Source organism: Oncorhynchus keta, chromosome 9 (genome assembly GCF_023373465.1).
Source record: "Oncorhynchus keta strain PuntledgeMale-10-30-2019 chromosome 9, Oket_V2, whole genome shotgun sequence".
Taxonomy (NCBI): domain Eukaryota; kingdom Metazoa; phylum Chordata; class Actinopteri; order Salmoniformes; family Salmonidae; genus Oncorhynchus; species Oncorhynchus keta.
Window position 1 is genome coordinate 31,803,851 of NC_068429.1, and position 21,502 is coordinate 31,825,352.

Sequence of the window (21,502 nt, forward strand, 5' to 3'; positions counted from 1 at the left end):
ACAATCTAATTCTAGAATAATAGTGAAGACATCAAAACTATGAAATAACACATGGAATCATGTAGTCATCAAAAAAGGGTTAAACAAATCAAAATATATGCTATAATTTAGATTCTTCAAAGTAGCCATCCTTTGCCTTGATGACATCTTTGCACACTCTTGGCATTCTCTCAACCAGTTTCATGAGATAGTCACCTGGAATGCAATTCAATTAACAAGTGTGCCTTGTTAAAAGTTCATTTGTGGAATTTCTTTCCTTCTTAATGCGTTTAGGACATTTGAAGAACTTTGAAAGTTTCTTCCAAGTGCAGTCGCAAAAACCATCAAGCGCTGTGATGAAACTGGCTTTCATGAGGACCTACACAGGAAAGGAAGACCTAGAGTTACCTCTGCTGCAGAGGATAAGTTCATTAGAGTTAACTGCACCTTATGAATTGACTTGAGACACATCTCAACATCAACTGTTCAGAGGAGACTGCGTGAATCAAGCCTTCATGGTCGAATTGCTGCAAAGAAACCACTACTAAAGGACACCAATAGAAGATGAGACTTGCTTGGGCCAAGAAACACGAGCAATGGACATTAGAAAGGTGGCGATCTGTCTTTCAGTCTGATAAGTCCAAGTGTGAAATTTTTAGTTCCAACCGCCGTGTCTTTGTGAGATGCAGAGTAAGTGAACGGATGATCTCCGCATGTGTGGTTCCCATCATGAAGCATGGAGGAGGAGGTGTGATGGTGTGGGGTCTTTTTCTGGTGACACTGTCTGTGTCTTTTGCTGGTGACACTGTCTACCACAGCATTCTGCAGCAATACGCCATCCCATCTGGTTTGCGTTTAGTGAGACTATAATTTTTTTTCAACAGGACAATGACCCAAAACACACCTCCAGGCTGTGTAAGGGCTATTTGACCAAGGAGAGTGATGGAGTGCTGCATCAGATGACCTGGCCTCCACAATCACCCAACCTCAACCCAATTCAGATGGTTTGGGATTAGTTGGACCGCAGAGTGAAGTGCTCAGCATATGTGGGAACTCCTTCAAGACTTTTGGAAAAGCATTCCTCATGAAGCCGGCTGAGAGAATATCAAGAGTGTGCAAAGCTGTAATCAAGGCAAAGGGTGGCTTCTTTGAAGAATCTAAATTATAGCATATATTTTGATTAGTTTAAACGTTTTTGGTTACTACATCATTTCCATGTGTTATTTCATAGTTTTGATGTCCACTATTATTCTAAAGTATTAAAAAGTATTCTAAAGTATTAAAAATAAAGAAAAACCCTTGAATGAGTAGGTGTGTACAAACTTTTGACTGGTACTGTTGACTGAGCCACAGGCAAAATGGCTACTGATTTACAAAGCTGAATGTCTTTCAACCCCCCCTCTCTAGTCTACTGTCAGAACTTTGCGCCCAACTTCAAGGAGAGTGAGATGAACGTGATCGCCGCTGACATGTGCACCAACGCGCGGCGCGTCCGCAAACGCTGGCTGCCCAAGATCAAGTCCATGCTACCCGACGGCATGGAGGTCTACCGGGCCGGTGTGGGGGTGGCCGCTGGTGTGGGCCTGGGCCTGGCCCTGGGAGCCGCCGGACCCGGGGTGGTGCTCCCCTTCGAAACCGACTTCAAATCCCTGACCCCCTCTAGCCTTTCCCTGGACCAGAGGCTGTACCCGGAACTCAAGGACCCACTCAGGACTCACGCCCTGTTGGACATGGGCAGCCCGGGATCGGGGGTGGCTGTAGGGGAGGACGTGGACGCGGAGATTGTTGGTTCCCAGGCAGGGGGGGATGAGCAGCAGGAGGAGGAGGAGGAGGAGATGGGTTTGGATGGTGTGGAGGGAACGATGATCCCGGGAGGCGAGGCCGGAGAGCGGGGTAACATGGCCCCGGGACAGGAAGGGGAGGAGTTTTGAGACGGCCTGATAGTGAACGGGCAGTGAATATCCCCTGACTACTGTCTCCGATCCATCCACCGCCACACTTTGTCTATCGCTTGCTATTTCTTTTCTCCTCCATCTCTTGTCCTCCTCCACGCTCTCCAAAGGGAACCTCTCAGCACGAGAAGCCACGCTTGCAGAACTTACAGTACTGTGCAATGAACAAACACACACACAAAAACACACACACTGCAGTGTATTTTTTAGCTGGACAGGGAGTACAAGAAGTACAAGATTTTTTATGCTGAACAGACACAGGCATTGCTGGGGAACAAGCAAAATGACTCAGCGAATATAAGAAATCTCTCATTTAAAAATGGAAAAACATTACTTTACTATTTCTCCAGATTATTTTTTGTCTTCTGGTTCATCTTCAAGACCCAATTGTAGAAACTGAACAAAGTAACACTGTTGTGTTATCATTCCCGCATAGTAGTAGAACTTGCTACATAACAGTTTCATCTATGAATAGATCAGATAAGACTGTAAAATGATAGCCCTCTTCTTGGAATAGATAGATATATGTATATGATCATTTTAAACACAAAACAACCACACATGTGGATAATGCATTTAAAATCATTAAGTTTGACACAAAAAAAGTTTGAAAACATATCTCCATTGTGATCCTCTTAAATAAATGGTTAAAATATAAACATAGTAATCCTAGGGTACACAGTTGACCTAAACTACCAGGCATACTTGGGTTACAGATATAATAATAATTCATACATTATTGTTTAACCTGTATTGCGCTTTTCAAAGGAAAGTAGAATGGGTTCTGAAAATAACCTCAGTAACGCTGAAGCAGCACACACTGCACTGGCTGTGTGAGAGACTGAACATACAGTTCTCTACAGGAACAACATGGATCAGTGTATTTAACACAAATGACCATGTTCCTTCTTTAAGTGCCACACAAATTCTTGGAAGATATCATATGATCTCATCTCAACATACAGAACAACAAATCAGTTGAACAATTGCATGTGGGAGAAACACCAAGCATGTGATTTTGTGAAAGAGAAGAGACACTTTTAACCTCTTACCCTGCTGCTTAAGGGTTGTGGTTTTCCAACTGATTGAACACTTGATCTGGAAATATGAAGGGCTCTTTTGTCTATGGATCATCCTTATACAAGATGATTTCTTCTATTAGCCAGTCAATGCAATGCCTGTGTCTTTTGGCGGATAGACTCACGTATATACACACACTGTTCCCACACACCTTGTGATTTTAACCTCTGATACAGTACAGATGCATCTGAGACACTGACCAACCGACTTAACAGTGTTTGCATCATTTAGCATACCTTTACAAAAAAACACACAGTATCACAATGCCAGAGACACAAACATGCACTAACACAACGCTTGCATGCAAAATGAGTACAGAGAATCAACAACAACAACAGAGCCATTTATGAATCTGCATACAGAAAACAATCAGCGGTTGCCTGAAGATAGATCATTAATACTCCAAGGAGGAGAGACTGGTATATGTGTTTCTCTTCGGAGTCATGCGTTTGGCCTACGTTTGGCCTACGTTTGACCCAGATTAGTGTAACCTGGGTTTGGCCTTGGCCTGGGGTGGAGGCATGCTAGAGACATGCTGAGAAGAAAGGATTGACACCGACTGCAGCACCCAGCCTACAGCTTCCTTTCATCCTCCAACCATTTTTGTTGTTGTAAATTATTGAATGAAACTAATATGAGAAATTTCTTCTGGCTTATTTGAAGAGGTTATAGGGAGGGATTGATGGTAAACTTATGGAGCTGCTGAGATATGACTGTTCTAAAGAAGTAACTGACATTTGCCCCCTTATCTTGGAAGGTTTGAGGTTAGTGGACTTGGACGGGCGGTCATGCTGACGACGACAGTTAGGGAGACAAAATGTTGCACAGCGGCATTTACTAGTTCTGTCGCACTTTTTCTGTTCTAGCTGTTCATTTTTGCCACAAGTAGGGAGTCTAAATGGAAGGGTTGCTTGGGGTAACATATTGATAGGCCTATCAGACACCCACGCAGTATGTATGTTATAGTTTATGAATGTGTACTTAATCTAACACCTGGTTAAAAACATGAGGTTTAATCAACTCCCAAAACAGTAATTTGAATGGACAGCCTTTTTTTGTTGTTTTATAATTGCATGATGGGAAAGCACATCATGTTTGTTAGATATTATTGTTCTGGAAACATCTATATTTACAAAAAAAAAACAAGATTGATCTGGTTTCAGAAACAAATCTATTTTTGTCCCCAATGTCATTCGACTACAGCTTACACTGGGCCAACTTTCAAAACGCTGGCATGCCTGGGATAACATAACAATGAAACAAGAGAGAACAAACAAGATCACATTTCCTCTTTCCAATGCTTTATTATATGTGCCATTTTCAAGATTGGGCCAGTTGTGTTGTGTTTAATATATATATGATCCTGTCGTATGGTTCTTTTGGGTATGATCCTGTTTCTGTAATTAGGAGCCCAGATTTATAATTGCACTAGCTAGGAAATGAGAAAACAAATACGTTTACAAGAGTATTTTTGGAGAAATGTGACCTGCATGGAAGGGAGATGAGTGAATGGTTGTTTGAGACTGTGGGTGAATGTAAACTGTAGCACTGCTTCAGCTGGTTTCTAGCCCTGGTAGAGCATAGGAACAGTACTGTACATTAAAGTACAGGATCTTGGTGCCACAAGATACAATTATTTTCTAGCAGCTTGTACAGTGTTGCATCTGCTCATATAAAGTGGGCCGGAGAATGGAATAGCATTAACAATTATTTAAAAGAAAGGTGACCGACGTTCCGTCTTAAGGGCACTGGAGCTGCTGTGTGATTTCAATAAAGAAGGATGGTGAAGATGTCTGCCGATGTCAGTGAATACCCAAATATACAGTCAAACTTGCCATGTTTGTTGGCCTATTGATAGGTTGTTCACTTATTCTATCTACATCCCCAACAAGAAACCAATTATGTTCCTTGTTCTTTATCTCATCTATAATTTAACCTGCTTGTTGCAACTCATTAATAAGATAGGACAGATAGACGGTCTGAATACCAAGCCTGTAATATAAGTAATAACTGCTTTCTCCTTTGGTCGATTTGCATGTGCAACCACTACTGGCTCTAAGGGGAAGTGAAATGCTTTCCAGTGCAATACTGTCATCAGGTAGGGAGTTTCCCTGTGATGGGAAATGTTGATACATGTCCTGTTCTGAAGAAGGTGCGGGGATCAGTGCCTTAATCGAGACTGCAGGGGAAGAGTGTATTGTGCTTAATCATCTGTTTGTTTTGGGACTTCGACAAATAATTAAACTAGCTTTATTAGAGTCATGATGACAGAATGGAGAGCCAGGTATTGTTTTTTATGTACAGCTCTGAATGCTAAGGTAAAATAAGTGCTGACAATAAATAGGCTTTGTTTTCCCAGAATACATTGGCAGGCGAGGTTAGAATGTTGGAATGTTGGAGGGGGCTTAGAAAAGTAGCCCTTTACTGTGTGCTCCTGTAAGCAAATAATACAAATATTAAGACTCTGGTATGGAGCGATTTCAGTTTCAACAGAAATTGTATTTGAATTCCATAATTTTTTATTCGTATTAGGATATTACATTTGAATTTAATATTTTTTAATTTGTAATGCACAAATGCATGAATTGAACATGTATTTCATTATTTGAAACTGGATTGAATGAATATTGCATTCAGTTTTAAAATTATATTTCAATTCATTCAGTTTCAATATGGTAGATATTGCATTCATTGTCTGTTTATCAAGTTTACAAACTATAATTTCAAATTCATCAAAGTTTCATATATTCAATTTCTCAGATGAATTCAGATTTAGTTTTCAAATTAAATTCTCTAAATGTAGATTCAAAACTACAGACAACATCCTTGTACTTTGCCAGCCATGAGAGGTAGAGGAGAACAGATGCTCTCTGTGGTAAACCAAAGCTTCTGGCGGTTTCTAAAGCCAATTTTCTTCCTATGAATTTGTCTCAGCTGTTTTGGCTATAAGCTATTATAACCCCATTCCAGGAAGCTAAGACTCTCTGGAACATGGACATGCCTTCTGTTCCCGTCTATGATGAATTACAGGTGCACAGGACACGTTAAAAGGGAGTGTCACACAAAAAATGCTATTTGGTCCCCATAAGAATATAGTAGAATAGCCCTGTCATAGCTATTCTAAGGATAGCCTTTCCACTCCCTATTTCTTATTGTTCTTGTGACTGACTGGGTTAGAACCAGGTCTCTTGCATGTCACAAGACTGTGTTAGCCCTCTAAGCTGAAGCTCAAAGGGATGAGTTCAGGAAGCTAACACAAGTCTTAATGTGTTCAGCAAGGTTACTCATCAAAAGAGTGTGGTTCTTCAAACCACCTCAGTTACATTTCACCCCCCTTTGACCTCATACTCAGAGATCACGGCACCAATATAGCTAACTGGGTTCGAAATCAGGCCTACTGCACAAAACATTCTGTGGCAAACAGAAGCAGAAGGATCTGTCCACCCCATTTAATGAGAGTGCAGCAGAGTTGGTTTGGTGATCCATGCATGTGATGAGCAACCTTACCTGAGACCTGAAGACGTGTTTGTTTGACTGATGGGGTTCTAACCCAGGGCTCCTGTGCGCCAGACAATGCAATTTTTCAGGTCTCAGACAAGTTACTCATTATGCGAGCGTGGTCACCGAACCACCTGTCTTACACTTCAACCCCCTTTGACCTCCTCCTTGAAGAGACCCTTCCAAGTCACAGAACCAATGTCTAAGCTTTAGCTCAGCAGGCTAACACAGTCAACCCAGTAAATCACGTTACTCTTGTAATGACTATCCTTGCCAGAGACTTGAAACTAACACGTCTAACACAAACTCAGACATGTCAAACTAACACATCTTTAGGTCTCAGGCAAGGTGACTCATCAAATTAGCATGAACCACCAAACACGCTCTTTTCATGAGTAACCTGAGTTCGAGTCTCAGTATGAGCTGAATCATTGGGAAGCAGTAACGTTAAAGGAAAAATACACCTAAAAATGATATTTTGGTATTTTTTTCAATAATACAGTCCCAAAATGTTTTGCATGTCAGCTGTTAACTTTTCTTTCAAGATATTGGACTTTCAAGAAGTAAAGTGTCACTTGCCACATCATCATGATGATGCAAAATGCATCATATGACGCAAAAGACATATGACGTGACACTTTGCTTTTTGAAAATCCTATATCTTGTAAACCTGACTGCTGACATGCAAAACATTTTGGGATTGTATCAACAGTGGACTTTAAAAAAACTAAATATTTTGGGTGGAGTTTTCCTTTTAATAAGCCAGCAGCCAGCAAATCTCAGTCGTCCTTTACATGAACTTCTTGAATTTTTACCTATAATCAAATCAAAATCTATTCAAATTTCTAGGCTTTAGCTAAATGGGCTAACACAGTCTTGTGACATGCAGGAGATCTGTTTCAAACCTTTTCACTCACAAGAGAAATATTAAATAGGGAGTGGAAAGGCTATCCTTAGAAGGGCTATGACCGGGGCTATTAAACTATATATTCTTATGGGGGCCAAATTGTGTTTTTTGTGACACTCCCTTCTTACGTGTCCTGCGCAGCCTGTGATCATTATAGAGGTGAACAGAAGGCACGTCCATGTTCCAGACTGTCTTAGCTTTCAGGAACCGGGTCATAATAGCTTATAACCAAAAATGATTCAAACGCTAGAGCCAAATTCATAGAAAGAAAATCAATTCAACATGTCACATTGGCTCTAGAAACTTCCGTTTACCACAGGGAGTGTTTGATTCTATCTGTTCTCCTCTACCTTTCCTGGCTGGGAAAGTACCAGAATGTTGTCTCTGGTTTTGAATCTGAATTTAGAGAACTTCTGCCCCTGAACAAGGCAGTAAACTCACTGTTCCTTGGGCCGTCATTGAAAAACTGACTTGCCTTGTTAAATAAAAGTAAACTAAAATGTGAAAAAATGAATTTGAAAACTAAATCTGAATGGATCTGATCATTTGAATATATGAAACTTTGATACCCTTGAAATGCTACTTTGTCAAATTGATACACATACAATTAATGCAATATCTACCATATTGAAACTGAATGTATAAATGTTGAATTCTAATATTCAATTCAATTGAAATAGAATTTAAAACGGAATGCAATATTCATTCAATTCAGTTTCAAATCTTGAAATACAAGTTCAATTTATGAATTCAATGATTACATTTGTGCATTACAAATTAAAAAATATTCAATTAAAATATCCTAATACAAATACAAAAGTATGGAATTCACACACAATTTCTGTTGACACTGAAATCGCTCCATATTCTGGACGCTCCAATCCATTTGCCTTCTTGAATTGCAGCACAGTATGTGTCAACACGAGAAACACTATACTGTGACGTTTTGCATGGGCATGCTTCTATAGGTCTAGCAATTCTGACAGGCTAGAATAGTGGCATATTATCACATACACAGTAGATTAGAAACCTTTGTTTGTTTCATGCTACTTGATCAAATAATGACTAAGTTTACTCCACTTCTTGTCAGTAGTGATCTATACTGCCTGAGGAGCAGAATATTTAGTTATTGATGTTATTTGTTATTTCAAAACCACCTGAATAACATGTAGACTTGATCAATCTGAAATATATATCACACACTCAACAGTTATCACCCTGAATGATCACAGACTGGAAAGGCTTTAAATGAGCCATGGAGTAGGCTACAGTAGTACAAACTTTACCCATAGGAACCCTTGTTTTTATACATTGTCTTTGTTTAATGCTTCAACCCGTTTATATCTGATTCACTTCCAGCCTGCCTTACTGCATCTGTTGTACCTAAATCTTTCCAAGCCACACAACAAAAAATGGGGTCGGTTATAAATGAAATTATGCTGCGCTAGAAAACTGAGTGAAACTCAGAGAATGTTGTGGCTAACCTAAAGAGAGTCAGCTCTGTTTGTGGTTGCTGAAAAGAATGCTGTCCCATATGTATGTAATATAATGTTCTAGTTTACAATGTTTACTTAGTGTAGCTATTTCTTCAAATAGAGGCCTAATCTGAAACGCCATTTTAGTCCAACAAAACTGTATGAACACAATGAGCAGGAAAGATTGTGGGATTGTAGCGAGTGGGTGCTGAGGTCCACCAATTTGGCAACGCGCTATGGAAGGTCTACACACAGTAGCCTACACTGAGCTGTTAAGTGTTCCCCGTACCAACTGCTCTGTGTGCCATTTGGTTACCCAATTCCTACAGAACCCACTTATACAGTGCTCATTCCTCTAGTGTGGTGGTCATGGAAGGAGAGGTTCTACACTAACTACAGGTCCTTTCGTATGGATTGCCGATATGACGAAATTCGTCATGAAATCCCTGTGTGTTTCTTCTTAGGATCAGTGACGAAATAACAACAGGTCTTTGTTCAATGACTGTAATATAATGCATGCTGAAACATTGAGACGCCCATTAAATAAGTCCTACGTAACTGAGTCCATGATCTAGACACACCATGCAATTCATTTCAAAGGTATATCAGGCTCTTTGCTTTGGTCAGCTCTGAGCCTAGGACAAAGAAAAAGATCATATTTGAGTGCATTTTGTCTACCGATACAAAACCTCCTATTGACCGTTTGCATAAACCCACCCAGCTTACAGAAATTGTAATAACTACAGTAAGGCTTGAGGTATCGTAAGACTGACTACTGTAATGGATGTGCATGTGAACCTATAGACCGACTCGGAAAATAACTGCACTAAGTTTGTTTGTTTGTCTTTGAACATAATGCCAGCACTTTAGAAATAATAAAGTAAAAAATTATTTCAAAATGTAAGAGTGAAGGTTGGAGGACAGTCTTAAGTTTCTGGGAGCAACCTTTAAAGCCATGTTCTTAGAGCGCTGACAATCAGAACAGGGAAGACCCACCTGCACTATGGGAGATGTGTCATCAATAGCTGGGCTCCTGCTAATTCCTGCCTTGTTGCTTCCAGCTTTGCTATTGGTCCATGTGAGCTACCTACTCCAGAACGGAGGCCTGTGGCAGTGCCAACTCTGGCCCTCAGAGTTGCCTAGGCAACTGCATGTTCTCTGTGCACCTCTCTTGGCTACTCTAGATTTGACTGAGAACCTGATTGATCTAGGACCTGCTGTGTTTTTTACTCCTAAATGTCACGGTCAGGATGAGGATAATTTAAGTTGATCCTAGAGCAGCACTTTGGGGTAACTTAGCTTACTTGACAAATCTAGGCCTTTATGACAACCCACAGGGCAAACACTGATTGAATCAACGTTGTTTCCACATCATTTCAATGAAATGACATTGAACCAATTTGGAATAGACGTTAAATTGATGCTTGTCCCCAGTGGGAAGTGACTTTTGACATTTGTCGATGTCTGAGAGATTGAGTTCCATTAAGCTGGAACCTGGCCAAAATGGGACAGGAGAATGGGGTTGGTTTTAATGGGGGTGGAACTCTGTGACCGCTTTATATTTGAAAAGATAATGATTAAAATGTATATGCGCCTTCTGACTCAAGCATCAATAATATATACACGAGAAACACAAGATGCTACTTTTGATGTTGCATAAAGAACAAACAAATCTCCATTCCAAATATGTTTTTTCCTTCCACCGCCAGTTTTAGTTGAGGTTGACATTGTGTAGTTCACGAGTAAATTGATTTCTTTCAAATGCAATACTTTGAAGTCTGCCTTCTAATAAAACTCCTTACTTCAACATATATTCCAGTCTTCTTGTTTTATATTCCCTGTTTGTCTTTATTGTTCTTCTTTAAACTGGCCACTTCAACATGTACCAGTCCTTGTTGAACTGATATCAACATGAATAGAGCAATTGGCATGGTAGTCCAATACAGTGTTCAGAAAACTCTGGAAACAAATAGAAAAGGTTTCTCAAAATGATTAGTAGTTCCTCTAGGTCCCTCAAATTATAATCTAGAACTCGAAGCGGTTTCACTGCTTCTTTTATTATTCTTATTCCTTCCCTCTAATCAAGGTCTGATTTAGACCTGGGACACCAGGAAGGTGCAATTCATTATCAGGTAGAACAGAACCAGCAGTACTCCCCACCTCGATCATAGGGTAAGATAGGAATACCCCTGCTCAGGTGTATCACTTTTAGTCACACAACAGTATGGAAAATAAAAAGCTATTGGGACAAAGCCAAGGCCAATGGGGGACATGATAGGTTCGATAATCCAAACCAAAAAAATAAGATAATAAGATATTGGTAAAATTACAAGAAATTTGCTCTAAAACAGCAAAATTCCCCACTGGGCATACACTTTGTTGATTCAATGTTGTTATGACATTGAAACAACGTGGAATGAATAAAAATAAAAATTGTCACATGCTTCGTAGACAACAGGTGTAGACTAACAGTGAAATGTTTACTTAGGTGTCCTTTTCCAATGCAGAGTTAAAGATAAGATACACACATATATATATATATATATATATATAAGGAATAAATACAAAGTGAATAGCAAATAAAAATAACAAGTAAAAATAACATGGCTATACAGTGGCTTCAGAAAGTATTCAAAACCCTTTCTCCACATTTTGTTGTGTTACAGCCTGAATTTAAAATGGATTCAATTGAGATTTGTTGGTCCTACACACAAAGTGTGCCAAAGTGGAATAGTTTTGTTACGATCAACTAGGAGTGGTGGGTGGAATCAGGAGCAAAGAGCAGGGTTCAGTCTTTCTTTCAAATGTATTCCCCAGCGCAACAAAACAGTCACGCCAACACACAGGGCGTCATATAAGTTGCCAGTCCAAACAACAGGAAAAAATAGTCCGGAGAATAAATACACTAATAACTCACACCATCAAACACAGAGTAACACAAGCAAGCCCGCACAAATACCCAGCGGGCCTAGTGCCCTTAAATACCCTACAAACAAACCCTAATACAAAACAGGTGTACCCAATTACCCAATAACCCAAAACAAACGGAAAGGGAATCGATGGTAGCTAATAGGCCGGCGACGACGACCGCCGAGCACCGCCCGAACAGGAAGAGGCACCATCTTCGGCAAGGTTCGTGACAGTACCCCCCCCCCCCCACTGACGCGCGGCTCCCGCAGCGCGCCGACCCCGGCCTCGAGGACGACCCGGAGGACGAGGCGCAGGGCGATCCGGGTGGAGGCGATGGAAATCCCTCAAGAGGGAAGGATCTAAAATGTCCCTCCCCGGTACCCAGCACCTCTCCTCCGGACCGTACCCCTCCCAGTCCACGAGGTACTGCAAGCCCCTCACCCGGCGTCTCGAGTCCAGAATAGCTCGTACTGTGTACGCCGGGGACCCCTCGATGTCCAGAGGGGCTGGAGGGACCTCCGGTACCTCACTGTCTTGTAGGGGACCAGCTACCACCGGCCTGAGGGGAGACACATGAAACGAGGGGTTAATACGATAATAAGAGGGAAGTTGCAATCTATAACACACCTCGTTTATCCTCCTCAGGACTTTAAATGTCCCCACACACTGCGGCCCCAGCTTCCGGCAGGGCAGGCGGAGGGGCAGGTTTCGGGTCGAGAGCCAGACCCTGTCCCCTGGTGCGAACACCGGGGCCTCGCTGCGGTGGCGGTCAGCGTCTCTCTTCTGCCGTTCACTGGCCTGCCTGAGAGAATCCTGGACTGCCCGCCAGGTCTCTCTAGAGCGCTGTACCCACTCCTCCACGCAGGAGCCTCGGTCTGACTCTGATGCCACGGAGCCAGGACCAGCTGGTAGCCCAGTACGCATTCGAATGGCGACATATTCGTGGACGAATGCCGAAGAGAGTTCTGGGATAACTCTGCCCACGGGACGTACCTCGCCCATTCTCCTGGCCGGTCCTGGCAATACAACCTCAGAAACCTGCCCACTTCCTGGTTTACTCTCTCCACCTGCCCATTACTTTTGGGGTGATAACCAGAGGTAAGGCTGACCGAGATGCCCAGACGCTCCATAATAGCCTTCCAAACCCGAGACGTGAACTGGGGACCCCGATCGGAGACAATATCCTCTGGAACCCCATAGTGCCGGAAGACGTGGGTAAATAGAGCAAATCTGCCGTCTGTAGGGCTGTAGGGAGTCCAGGCAATGGGAGGAGATGGCAGGACTTAGAGAACCGATCCACAACGACCAGAACGGTAGTGTTCCCGAGATGGGGGAAGATCAGTAAGGAAATCTACCGAGAGATGGGACCATGGCCGTTGTGGTACCGGGAGGGGCTGTAACTTCCCTCTAGGAAGGTGCCTAGGAGCCTTACTCTGGGCGCATACCGAACAGGAAGAGACATAAAGCCCCACATCCCTAGCTAAGGTGGGCCACCAGTATTTCCCCCTAAGACCCCGCACTGTCCTATCACGGTAGTGTGTGGGCCCACCGAATCAACTTATCACGGACACCAAGCGGTACGTAACTTCTACCAGTCGGACACTGTGTAGGCGCAGGTTCAACCCTCAACGCCCGCTCGATGTCCGTGTACACCTCCCATACCACTGGGGCCACCAGCCGAGAGGCTGGAAGGATGGGAGTGGGTTTGATGGACCGGTCCTCGGTGTCAGATGGGACAGCGCGTCGGCCTTAGTGTTGAGGGACCCTGGTCTGTAATAGATCGTAAATCTAAAACGTGTAAAGAACATGGCCCACCTAGCCTGACGCAGATTCAGTCTCCTCGCTGCTCGAATATACTCCAGATTACGGTGGTCCGTCCAGATGAGAAAAGGGTGTTTAGCCCCCTCTAGCCAGTGTCTCCACACTTTCAGGGCTTTTACCATAGCTAGTAACTCCCGGTCCCCCATATCATAGTTCCGCTCTGCCGGACCCAGCTTCTTAGAAAAGAAAGCGCAGGGACGGAGCTTCGGTGGCGTGCCTGAGCGCTGAGACAGCACGGCTCCAACCCCAGCCTCGGACGCATCCACCTCCACTATGAATGCTAACGAAGGGTCCGGATGCGCCAACACGGGAGCCCCAGTGAACAGTGCCTTCAACTGGTTGAAGGCTCCATCAGCCTCTGCTGACCACCGCAAACGCACCGGCCCCCCCTTCAGCAGTGAGGTAATGGGCGCCGCTACTTGGCCAAAACCCCGGATAAACCTCCGGTAGTAATTGGCAAACCCTAAAAACCGCTGCACCTCCTTTACCGTGGTCGGAGTCGGCCAATTACGCACGGCGTTAACGCGGTCACACTCCATCATCATCCCCGAGCTGGAAATGCGATAACCCAGGAAGGAAACGGCTGGTTTGGAGAACACACATTTCTCAGCCTTGACGTATAGGTCATGCTCCAGCAGTCACCCAAGAACCCTGCGCACCAGGGAAACATGGGCGGCGCGTGTGGTATAATAAATCAAGATGTCATCAATATAGACTACCACACCCTGCCCGTGCAAGTCCCTGAGAATCTCATCTACAAAGGATTGGAAGACGGCTGGAGCATTCTTCAACCCATACGGCATGACGAGGTACTCATAGTGGCCTGATGTGGTACTAAACGCTGTTTTCCACTCGTCTCCTCCCCGAATACGCACCAGATTATACGTGCTCCTGAGGTCCAGTTTTGTGAAGAAACGCGCTCCGTGGAATGATTCCACCGCCGTAGCGGATAACTAAAACCCACTGTGATCGAATTGAGACCTCGATAATCAATGCACGGATGCAGACCTCCCTCCTTTTTCCTCAAAACTCGATGAGACGGGTGACATGGAGGGCCGAATGTCCCCCTGTCTCAGAGCTTCCGTGACATATGTTTCCATAGCCAGCGTCTCCTCCTGTGACAGCGGGTACACATGACTCCGGGGAAGTGCAGCGTTCTCCTGGAGGTTTATCACGCAATCCCACCATCGATGGGGTGGTAATTTACTAAAAGCGATAGCCAAATCGGCATATTCTGGGGGAATGCGCACGGTGGAAACCTGGTCTGGACTCTCCACCGTCGTGGCACCGATGGAAACTCCTATACACCTCTCTGAACACTCATCTGACCACCCCTTAAGAGCCCCCTGTTTCCAGGAAATAAGGGGATTGTGAATAGCCAGCCAGGGAACCCCCAACACCACCGGAAACCCAGGTGAATCAATAAGGTAGAAACTGATCCTCTCCCTATGATTCCCCTGCGTTACCATGTCCAGCGGAATCATGGCCTCTCTGACCAGCCCTGACCCTAACGGTCAGCTATCTAAGGAGTGCACGGGGACAGGTGGGTCTATCTGCACTAACGGAATACCCAATTTACGGGCGAGTCCATTATCCATAAAACTCCCAGCTGCGCCTGAATCGACTAGCGCCTTATGCTGAAGAGAGGGGAAAAACGCAGGGGAAAAAAATAACAAAAACATGTGACCAACAGGGAGCTCTGGGTGAGTTTGGTGCTTACTCACCTAGGGTGGCCGAGGAGTGTTCCGCCGACCCTCTCGACTCCCAGAGGGACTCCTCCAACACCGGTCCGAAGTGTGTCCTCTCCGTCCACAATAGGAGCAGGAGGAGCCCCCTCTGATCCCCCTAGATGCAGCTCCTCCCAACTCCATCGGAGTGGGAGTGGGAGAGCTGGAAGGTGGAATTAACAGGACCCCTTCTGAACGCTCGCGGGCAGATAGCAGGTTGTCCAATCGAATAGACATGTCTATTAGTTCATCCAGGGAGAGAGTTGTGTCCCTGCAAGCTAGCTCCCGGCGGACGTCCTCCCGGAGACTACACCGGTAATGGTCCATCAGAGCCCTGTCATTCCACCCAGCACCAGCAGCTAGGGTCCTAAACTCCAACGCGAAGTCCTGTGCGCTCCTCGTCTCCTGTCTGAGGTGGAACAGTCGCTCACCCGCCGCTTTACCCTATGGTGGATGATCGAACACAGCTCGGAAACGGCGGGTGAACTCCAGGTAGTTGTCCCGAGTCGAGTCTGGACTGTTCCAGACCGCGTTAGCCCAGTCCAGGGCCCTGCCCGTTAAACAGGAGACGAGGAGGCTCACACTCTCCACACCTGAGGGAGCCGGACGCACGGAAGCCAGGTAGAGCTCTAGCTGGAGCAAAAATCTCTGGCACCCAGCCGCCGCTCCATCGTACTCCCTCGGGGGGGAGAGACGCAGTGCGCCGGACCCAGAGGACGACGTAGGTAGAGTAGGTGGTATCGGCAGTGGGGGAGCTAGGGTTGACGTCGGTAGACCACTCCCCTCCCATCGTTCCATCCTCTCCATCATCTGGTCCATCGCGGTGCCAATCCGATGGAGGACCGCTGTGTGGTGATGGACGCGCTCCTCCATAGTGGGGAGAGGGGTGGTCGCTGCTCCTGCTGATTCCATTTCTAAAGGTGCGGGCTTCTGTTACGATCAACTAGGAGTGGTGGGTGGAATCAGGCGCAGAGAGCAGGGTTCAGTCTTTCTTTCAAATGTATTCCCCAGCGCAACAAAACAGTCACGCCAACACACAGGGCGTATATAAGTTGCCAGTCCAAACAACAGGACAAAGTAGTCCGGAGAATAAATACACAAATAACTCACACCATCAAACACAGAGTAACACAAACAAGCCCGCACAAATACCCAGCGGGCCTAGTGCCCTTAAATACCCTATGTCACGACTTCCGCCGAGGTTGGCTCTCCTGCCCGTTCAGGCGGTGCTCGGCGGTCGTCGTCACCGTCCTACTAGCCACTACCGATCCCTTTTCGTGTATCTGTTGGTTTTGTCTGATTGTTTTCACCTGTGTGTTGTTTAGTTAATTAGTGTCTGTACATAATGTAGGTTGTCCCGCCCTTGTTTTGTGCGGGATTGTTTATTTTGTCATTCGTTTCGTCTGTCGGTGTTTTTGTGTTTATTATTCTCCGGTTAGTCTGTTATCCTGTTTTGGATAATTTCACCCTGTTTGTATTTGGGTTGACCGTGTTTATTTTGTTCACCGGAGAATAAACTTATTATCGCTATTTGCTCTCTGCGCCTGATTCCACCCACCTTGATTAGACGTGACAGAATCCTGCAACACCATGGAATCAGCAGGAGCAGCAGCGTCTCCTCTCCCATCGATGGAAGAGAGGGTCCTCCATCATACCAGCGTGATTCACCGGATTGGTTCTGCTATGGACCAAATGATGGAGAGAATGGATCGATGGGAGAGGAGTGGCCTCCCCACCTCATCTCTAGCAACCCCTTCTCCAGCACCTACTGTTTCTGCGACCACATCTGGCTCTGGGGCTCTTCGGCTAACACTCCCACGGGAGTTTGACGGATCGGCGGCTGGGTGCCAGGGTTTCCTCCTTCAGCTGGAACTATACCTGGCTACCGTGCGTCCTGCTCCCTCTGGAGAGGAGAGCGTGTGCGCCCTCGTCTCCTGCTTGACTGGGCGAGCCCTCGAGTGGGCCAACGCAGTGCGGAATGGTCCGGACTCGGCTAAGGATAATTACCCAGAGTTCACCCGCCGATTCCGAGCTGTTTTTGACCATCCACCCGAGGGTCGGGCGGCGGGTGAATGGCTGTTTCACCTGCGTCAGGAGACGAGGAGCGTACAGGATTTGGCCCTAGAGTTTAGGACTTTGGCAGCAGGAGCAGGATGGAACGACAGGGCCTTGATTGATCATTTTAGATGTAGTCTCAGGGAGGATGTCCGCAGGGAGCTGGCATGTCAGGACACCACATTCACACTGGATGGACTTATCGATCTGGCTATCCGTCTCGACAACCTGCTGGCTGCTCGCGGGCGTTCGGATCAGGTCCTGTCGTTTCCAATCCCCAGCTCCCCTGTTCCTATCCTTATGGAATTAGGAGGTACGGCTTCGAGGGGGACCGGAGGAGGAGTGTCCTCCTGCACCAGTTGTGGTCGACGAGGGCACACGTCCGACCGGTGCTGGAGGAACTCGTCTAGGAGTCGGGAGGACAGGCGGAACACTGCTCGATCACCCCAGGTGAGTAAGCACCAAACTCATTCAGAGCTTCCTGTCGGTCATGTGTTTGTATTGATTTCTTTCCCTGGGTTTTCCCCCTCTCTACAGCATAAGGCGCTAGTCGATTCAGGCGCAGCTGGGAATTTTATGAATCGTGGGCTTGCGTTAAGGCTAGGGATTCCCCTGGTGTCGTTAGATCGACCTTTCCCCGTGCATTCCTTAGATAGCCGACCATTAGGGTCAGGAGTAATTAGGGAGGCTACGGTGCCGCTGGACATGGTAACGCAGGGTGATCATAAGGAGCAGATTAGCCTGTTCCTTATAGATTCACCTGCGTTTCCAGTGGTGTTGGGGGTTCCCTGGTTAGCTCAACACAACCCGGTGATTTTCTGGCGACAGGGGGCTCTTAAGGGGTGGTCAGAGGAGTGTTCAGGTAGGTGTATAGGAGTTGCCGTTGGTGCGACTACGGTGGAGAGTCCAGACCAAGTTTCCACCGTGCGCATTCCCTCTGAATATGCCGATTTGGCTATCGCCTTCAGTAAAGGGAAGGCGACCCAATTACCACCTCATCGTCGAGAGGACTGCGCGATAAACCTTCTGGAAAACGCTGCACTTCCAAGGAGTCACGTGTATCCATTGTCCCAGGAGGAGACAGTTGCGATGGAAACATATGTTTCCGAATCGCTGGGACAGGGGTACACTCAGCCCTTCATATCACCCGTCTCCTCAAGCTTCTTTTTTGTGAAGAAGAAGGATGGAGGTCTGCGTCCGTGTATTGATTATAGAGGTCTAAATTCCATTACAGTGGGGTTTAGTTACCCACTACCTCTCATCGCTACGGCAATTGAATCATTTCACGGGGCGCGATTCTTCACAAAACTGGACCTGAGGAGTGCGTATAATCTGGTACGTATCCGGGGAGGAGATGAGTGGAAAACCGCATTTAGTACTACTTCTGGTCAATATGAGTACTGCGTCATGCCATACGGGTTGAAGAATGCTCCAGCCGTTTTCCAATCCTTCATAGATGAGATTCTCCGAGACCTGCTCGGGCAGGGAGTGGTAGTGTACATTGATGACATCTTGATCTATTCTGCCACACGCGCGGAGCATGTGTCTCTGGTGCGTAAGGTACTTGGGCGACTACTGGAGCATGACCTGTATTGCAAGGCGGAGAAATGTGAGTTTTTCAAACAGTCCGTTTCCTTCCTGGGGTATCGTATTTCCACCTCCGGGGTGGTGATGGAGGATGATCGCGTTACAGCTGTGCGTAATTGGCCAACTCCGACCACGGTGAAAGAAGTGCAGCGGTTTTTAGGGTTTGCCAATTGGGGTTTTGGTCAGGTGGCTGCTCCCATCACCTCACTGCTGAAGGGAGGACCGGTGCGCTTGCGCTGGTCAGCAGAGGCGGGCAGAGCTTTCAGTCGTCTGAAGGAGCTGTTCACCATTGCGCCCGTGTTGGCGCATCCGGGACCCCTCTTTAGCGTTCATAGTGGAGGTGGATGCGTCCGAGGCTGGGGTTGGAGCCGTGCTGTCCCAACTCTCAGGCGTGCCATCTAAACTCCGCCCCGTGTGCTTTCTTTTCGAGCAAGCTCAGCCCAGCGGAGCGAAACTATGATGTGGGGGACCGGGAGTTGTTAGCTGTAGTCAAGGCTCTGAAGGTGTGGAGACATTGGCTTGAGGGGGCTAAATACCCTTTTCTCATCTGGACTGACCATCGTAATCTCGAGTACATCCGGGCAGCTAAGAGACTAAATCCACGTCAGGCTAGATGGGCCATGTTTTTTACTAGGTTCCAGTTTACCCTCACATATCGGCCAAAACACCAAAGCTACCGAGGAACGGTCAGTAGAGCCAACTCCCATCATTCCACCGTCATGTCTCGTGGCACCGGTGGTATGGGAGGTAGATGCTGAGATAGAGAGGGCCTCACGGTCAGAGCCGGCTCCTCCTAACTGTCCAGTAGGGACCAAGTACGTGCCGAGGGTGGTCCGGGACAAGCTGATTAGGTGGGCTCATACTCTTCCCTCCTCGGGTCATCCTGGTATCAAGAGGACAGTGCAGAGTCTGAGAGGGAGATACTGGTGGCCCACACTGGCTAAAGACGTGAGATTTTATGTCTCCTCCTGCTCAGTGTGTGCTCAGAGCAAGGCTCATCGGCACCTACCTAGAGGGAAATTACAACCCCTCCCCATTCCACAACTGCCGTGGACACATTCATCGGTGGATTTTCTTACCGACCTTCCCCCGTCCCAGGGAAGTACTACGATCCTGGTCGTTGTGGATCGGTTTTCTAAGTCCTGTCGTCGTATTCCGTTGCCCGGTCTTCCTACGGCCCTGCAGACTGCTGAGGCTTTGTTTACCCATGTCTTCCGGCACTATGGGGTGCCTGAGGACATCGTCTCTGATCGGGGTCCCCAATTCACGTCCAGAGTGTGGAGGGCGTTTATGGAGAGACTGGGGGTCTCGGTTAGCTTAACCTCAGGTTTTCACCCTGAGAGTAATGGACAGGTGGAGCGCGTTAACCAGGATGTGGGCAGGTTTCTGCAGTCCTATTGTCGGGACCGGCCTGGTGAGTGGGCAAGGTATGTTCCATGGGCCGAACTAGCCCAGAACTCCTTACGCCACTCCTCTACTAACTTGTCTCCTTTTGAGTGTGTGTTAGTTTACCAGCCGGTCCTGACTCCATGGCATCAGAGTCAGACCGAGGCTCCTGCGGTGGAGGAATGTGTACAGCGCTCCAAGGACACCTGGAAAGCCGTTCAGGACTCATTACGGTTAGCGGGAACGGCAGAAGAGGAGCGCTGACCAGCACCGCAGTGAGACCCCCGTGTTTGCACCGGGGGACAGGGTCTGGCTCTCGACCTGAAACCTGCCCCTCCGCCTGCCCTGTCGGAAGCTGGGGCCGCAGTGTGTGGGGCCGTTCAAAGTCCTGAGGAGAATAAACGAGGTGTGTTATAGGTTACAACTTCCTAGGTATTACCGTATTAACCCCTCGTTTCATGTGTCTCTCCTCAGGCCGGTGGTGGCTGGTCCCCTGCAAGAAGGTGAGGTGTCTGAGGTCCCTCCGCCCCCTCTGGACATCGATGGGCCCCCGGCGTATACAGGTCGAGGCATTCTGGATTCTAGACGTCGGGTGGGGGGCCTACAGTACCTCGTGGACTGGGAGGGGTATGGCCCGGAGGAGAGATGCTGGGTTCCGGTGAGGGACATTTTGGACCCTTCTCTCCTGATAGAATTCCACTGCCTCCACCCGGATCGCCCAGCACCTCGTCCTCCGGGTCGTCCTCGAGGACGGTGGCGGCGCGCTGCGGGAGCCGCGCGTCGGGGGGTACTGTCACGACTTCCGCCGAGGTTGGCTCTCCTACCCGCTCAGGCGGTGCTCGGTGGTCGTCGTCACCGTCCTACTAGCCACTACCGATCCCTTTTCGTGTATCTGTTGGTTTTGTCTGATTGTTTTCACCTGTGTGTTGTTTAGTTAATTAGTGTCTGTATATAATGTAGGTTGTCCCGCCCTTGTTTTGTGCGGGATTGTTTATTTTGTCATTCGTTTCGTCTGTCTGTGTTTTTGTGTTTATTATTCTCCGGTTAGTCTGTTATCCTGTTTTGGATAATTTCACCCTGTTTGTATTTGGGTTGACCGTGTTTATTTTGTTCACCTGAGAATAA

At 46.7% G+C, this 21,502-nt stretch overlaps 1 protein-coding gene across 5 annotated transcripts in view; it reads left to right on the top strand.

Annotated features, from left to right (window-relative positions):
* LOC118387552 (nucleus accumbens-associated protein 2-like) overlaps nt 1-10,702 on the top strand; it is a 43,953-nt gene extending 33,251 nt beyond the window's left edge. For all 5 annotated transcript variants that reach the window (XM_035776019.2, XM_035776017.2, XM_052525675.1 and 2 more), the window contains exon 6: nt 1,387-10,702. In XM_035776019.2, coding sequence (XP_035631912.1) covers nt 1,387-1,910 — 524 coding nt within the window. In that variant the 3' untranslated portion in view covers nt 1,911-10,702. The remainder of the gene's footprint in view (nt 1-1,386) is intronic.
* The last annotated feature ends 10,800 nt before the right edge of the window (nt 10,703-21,502 follow it).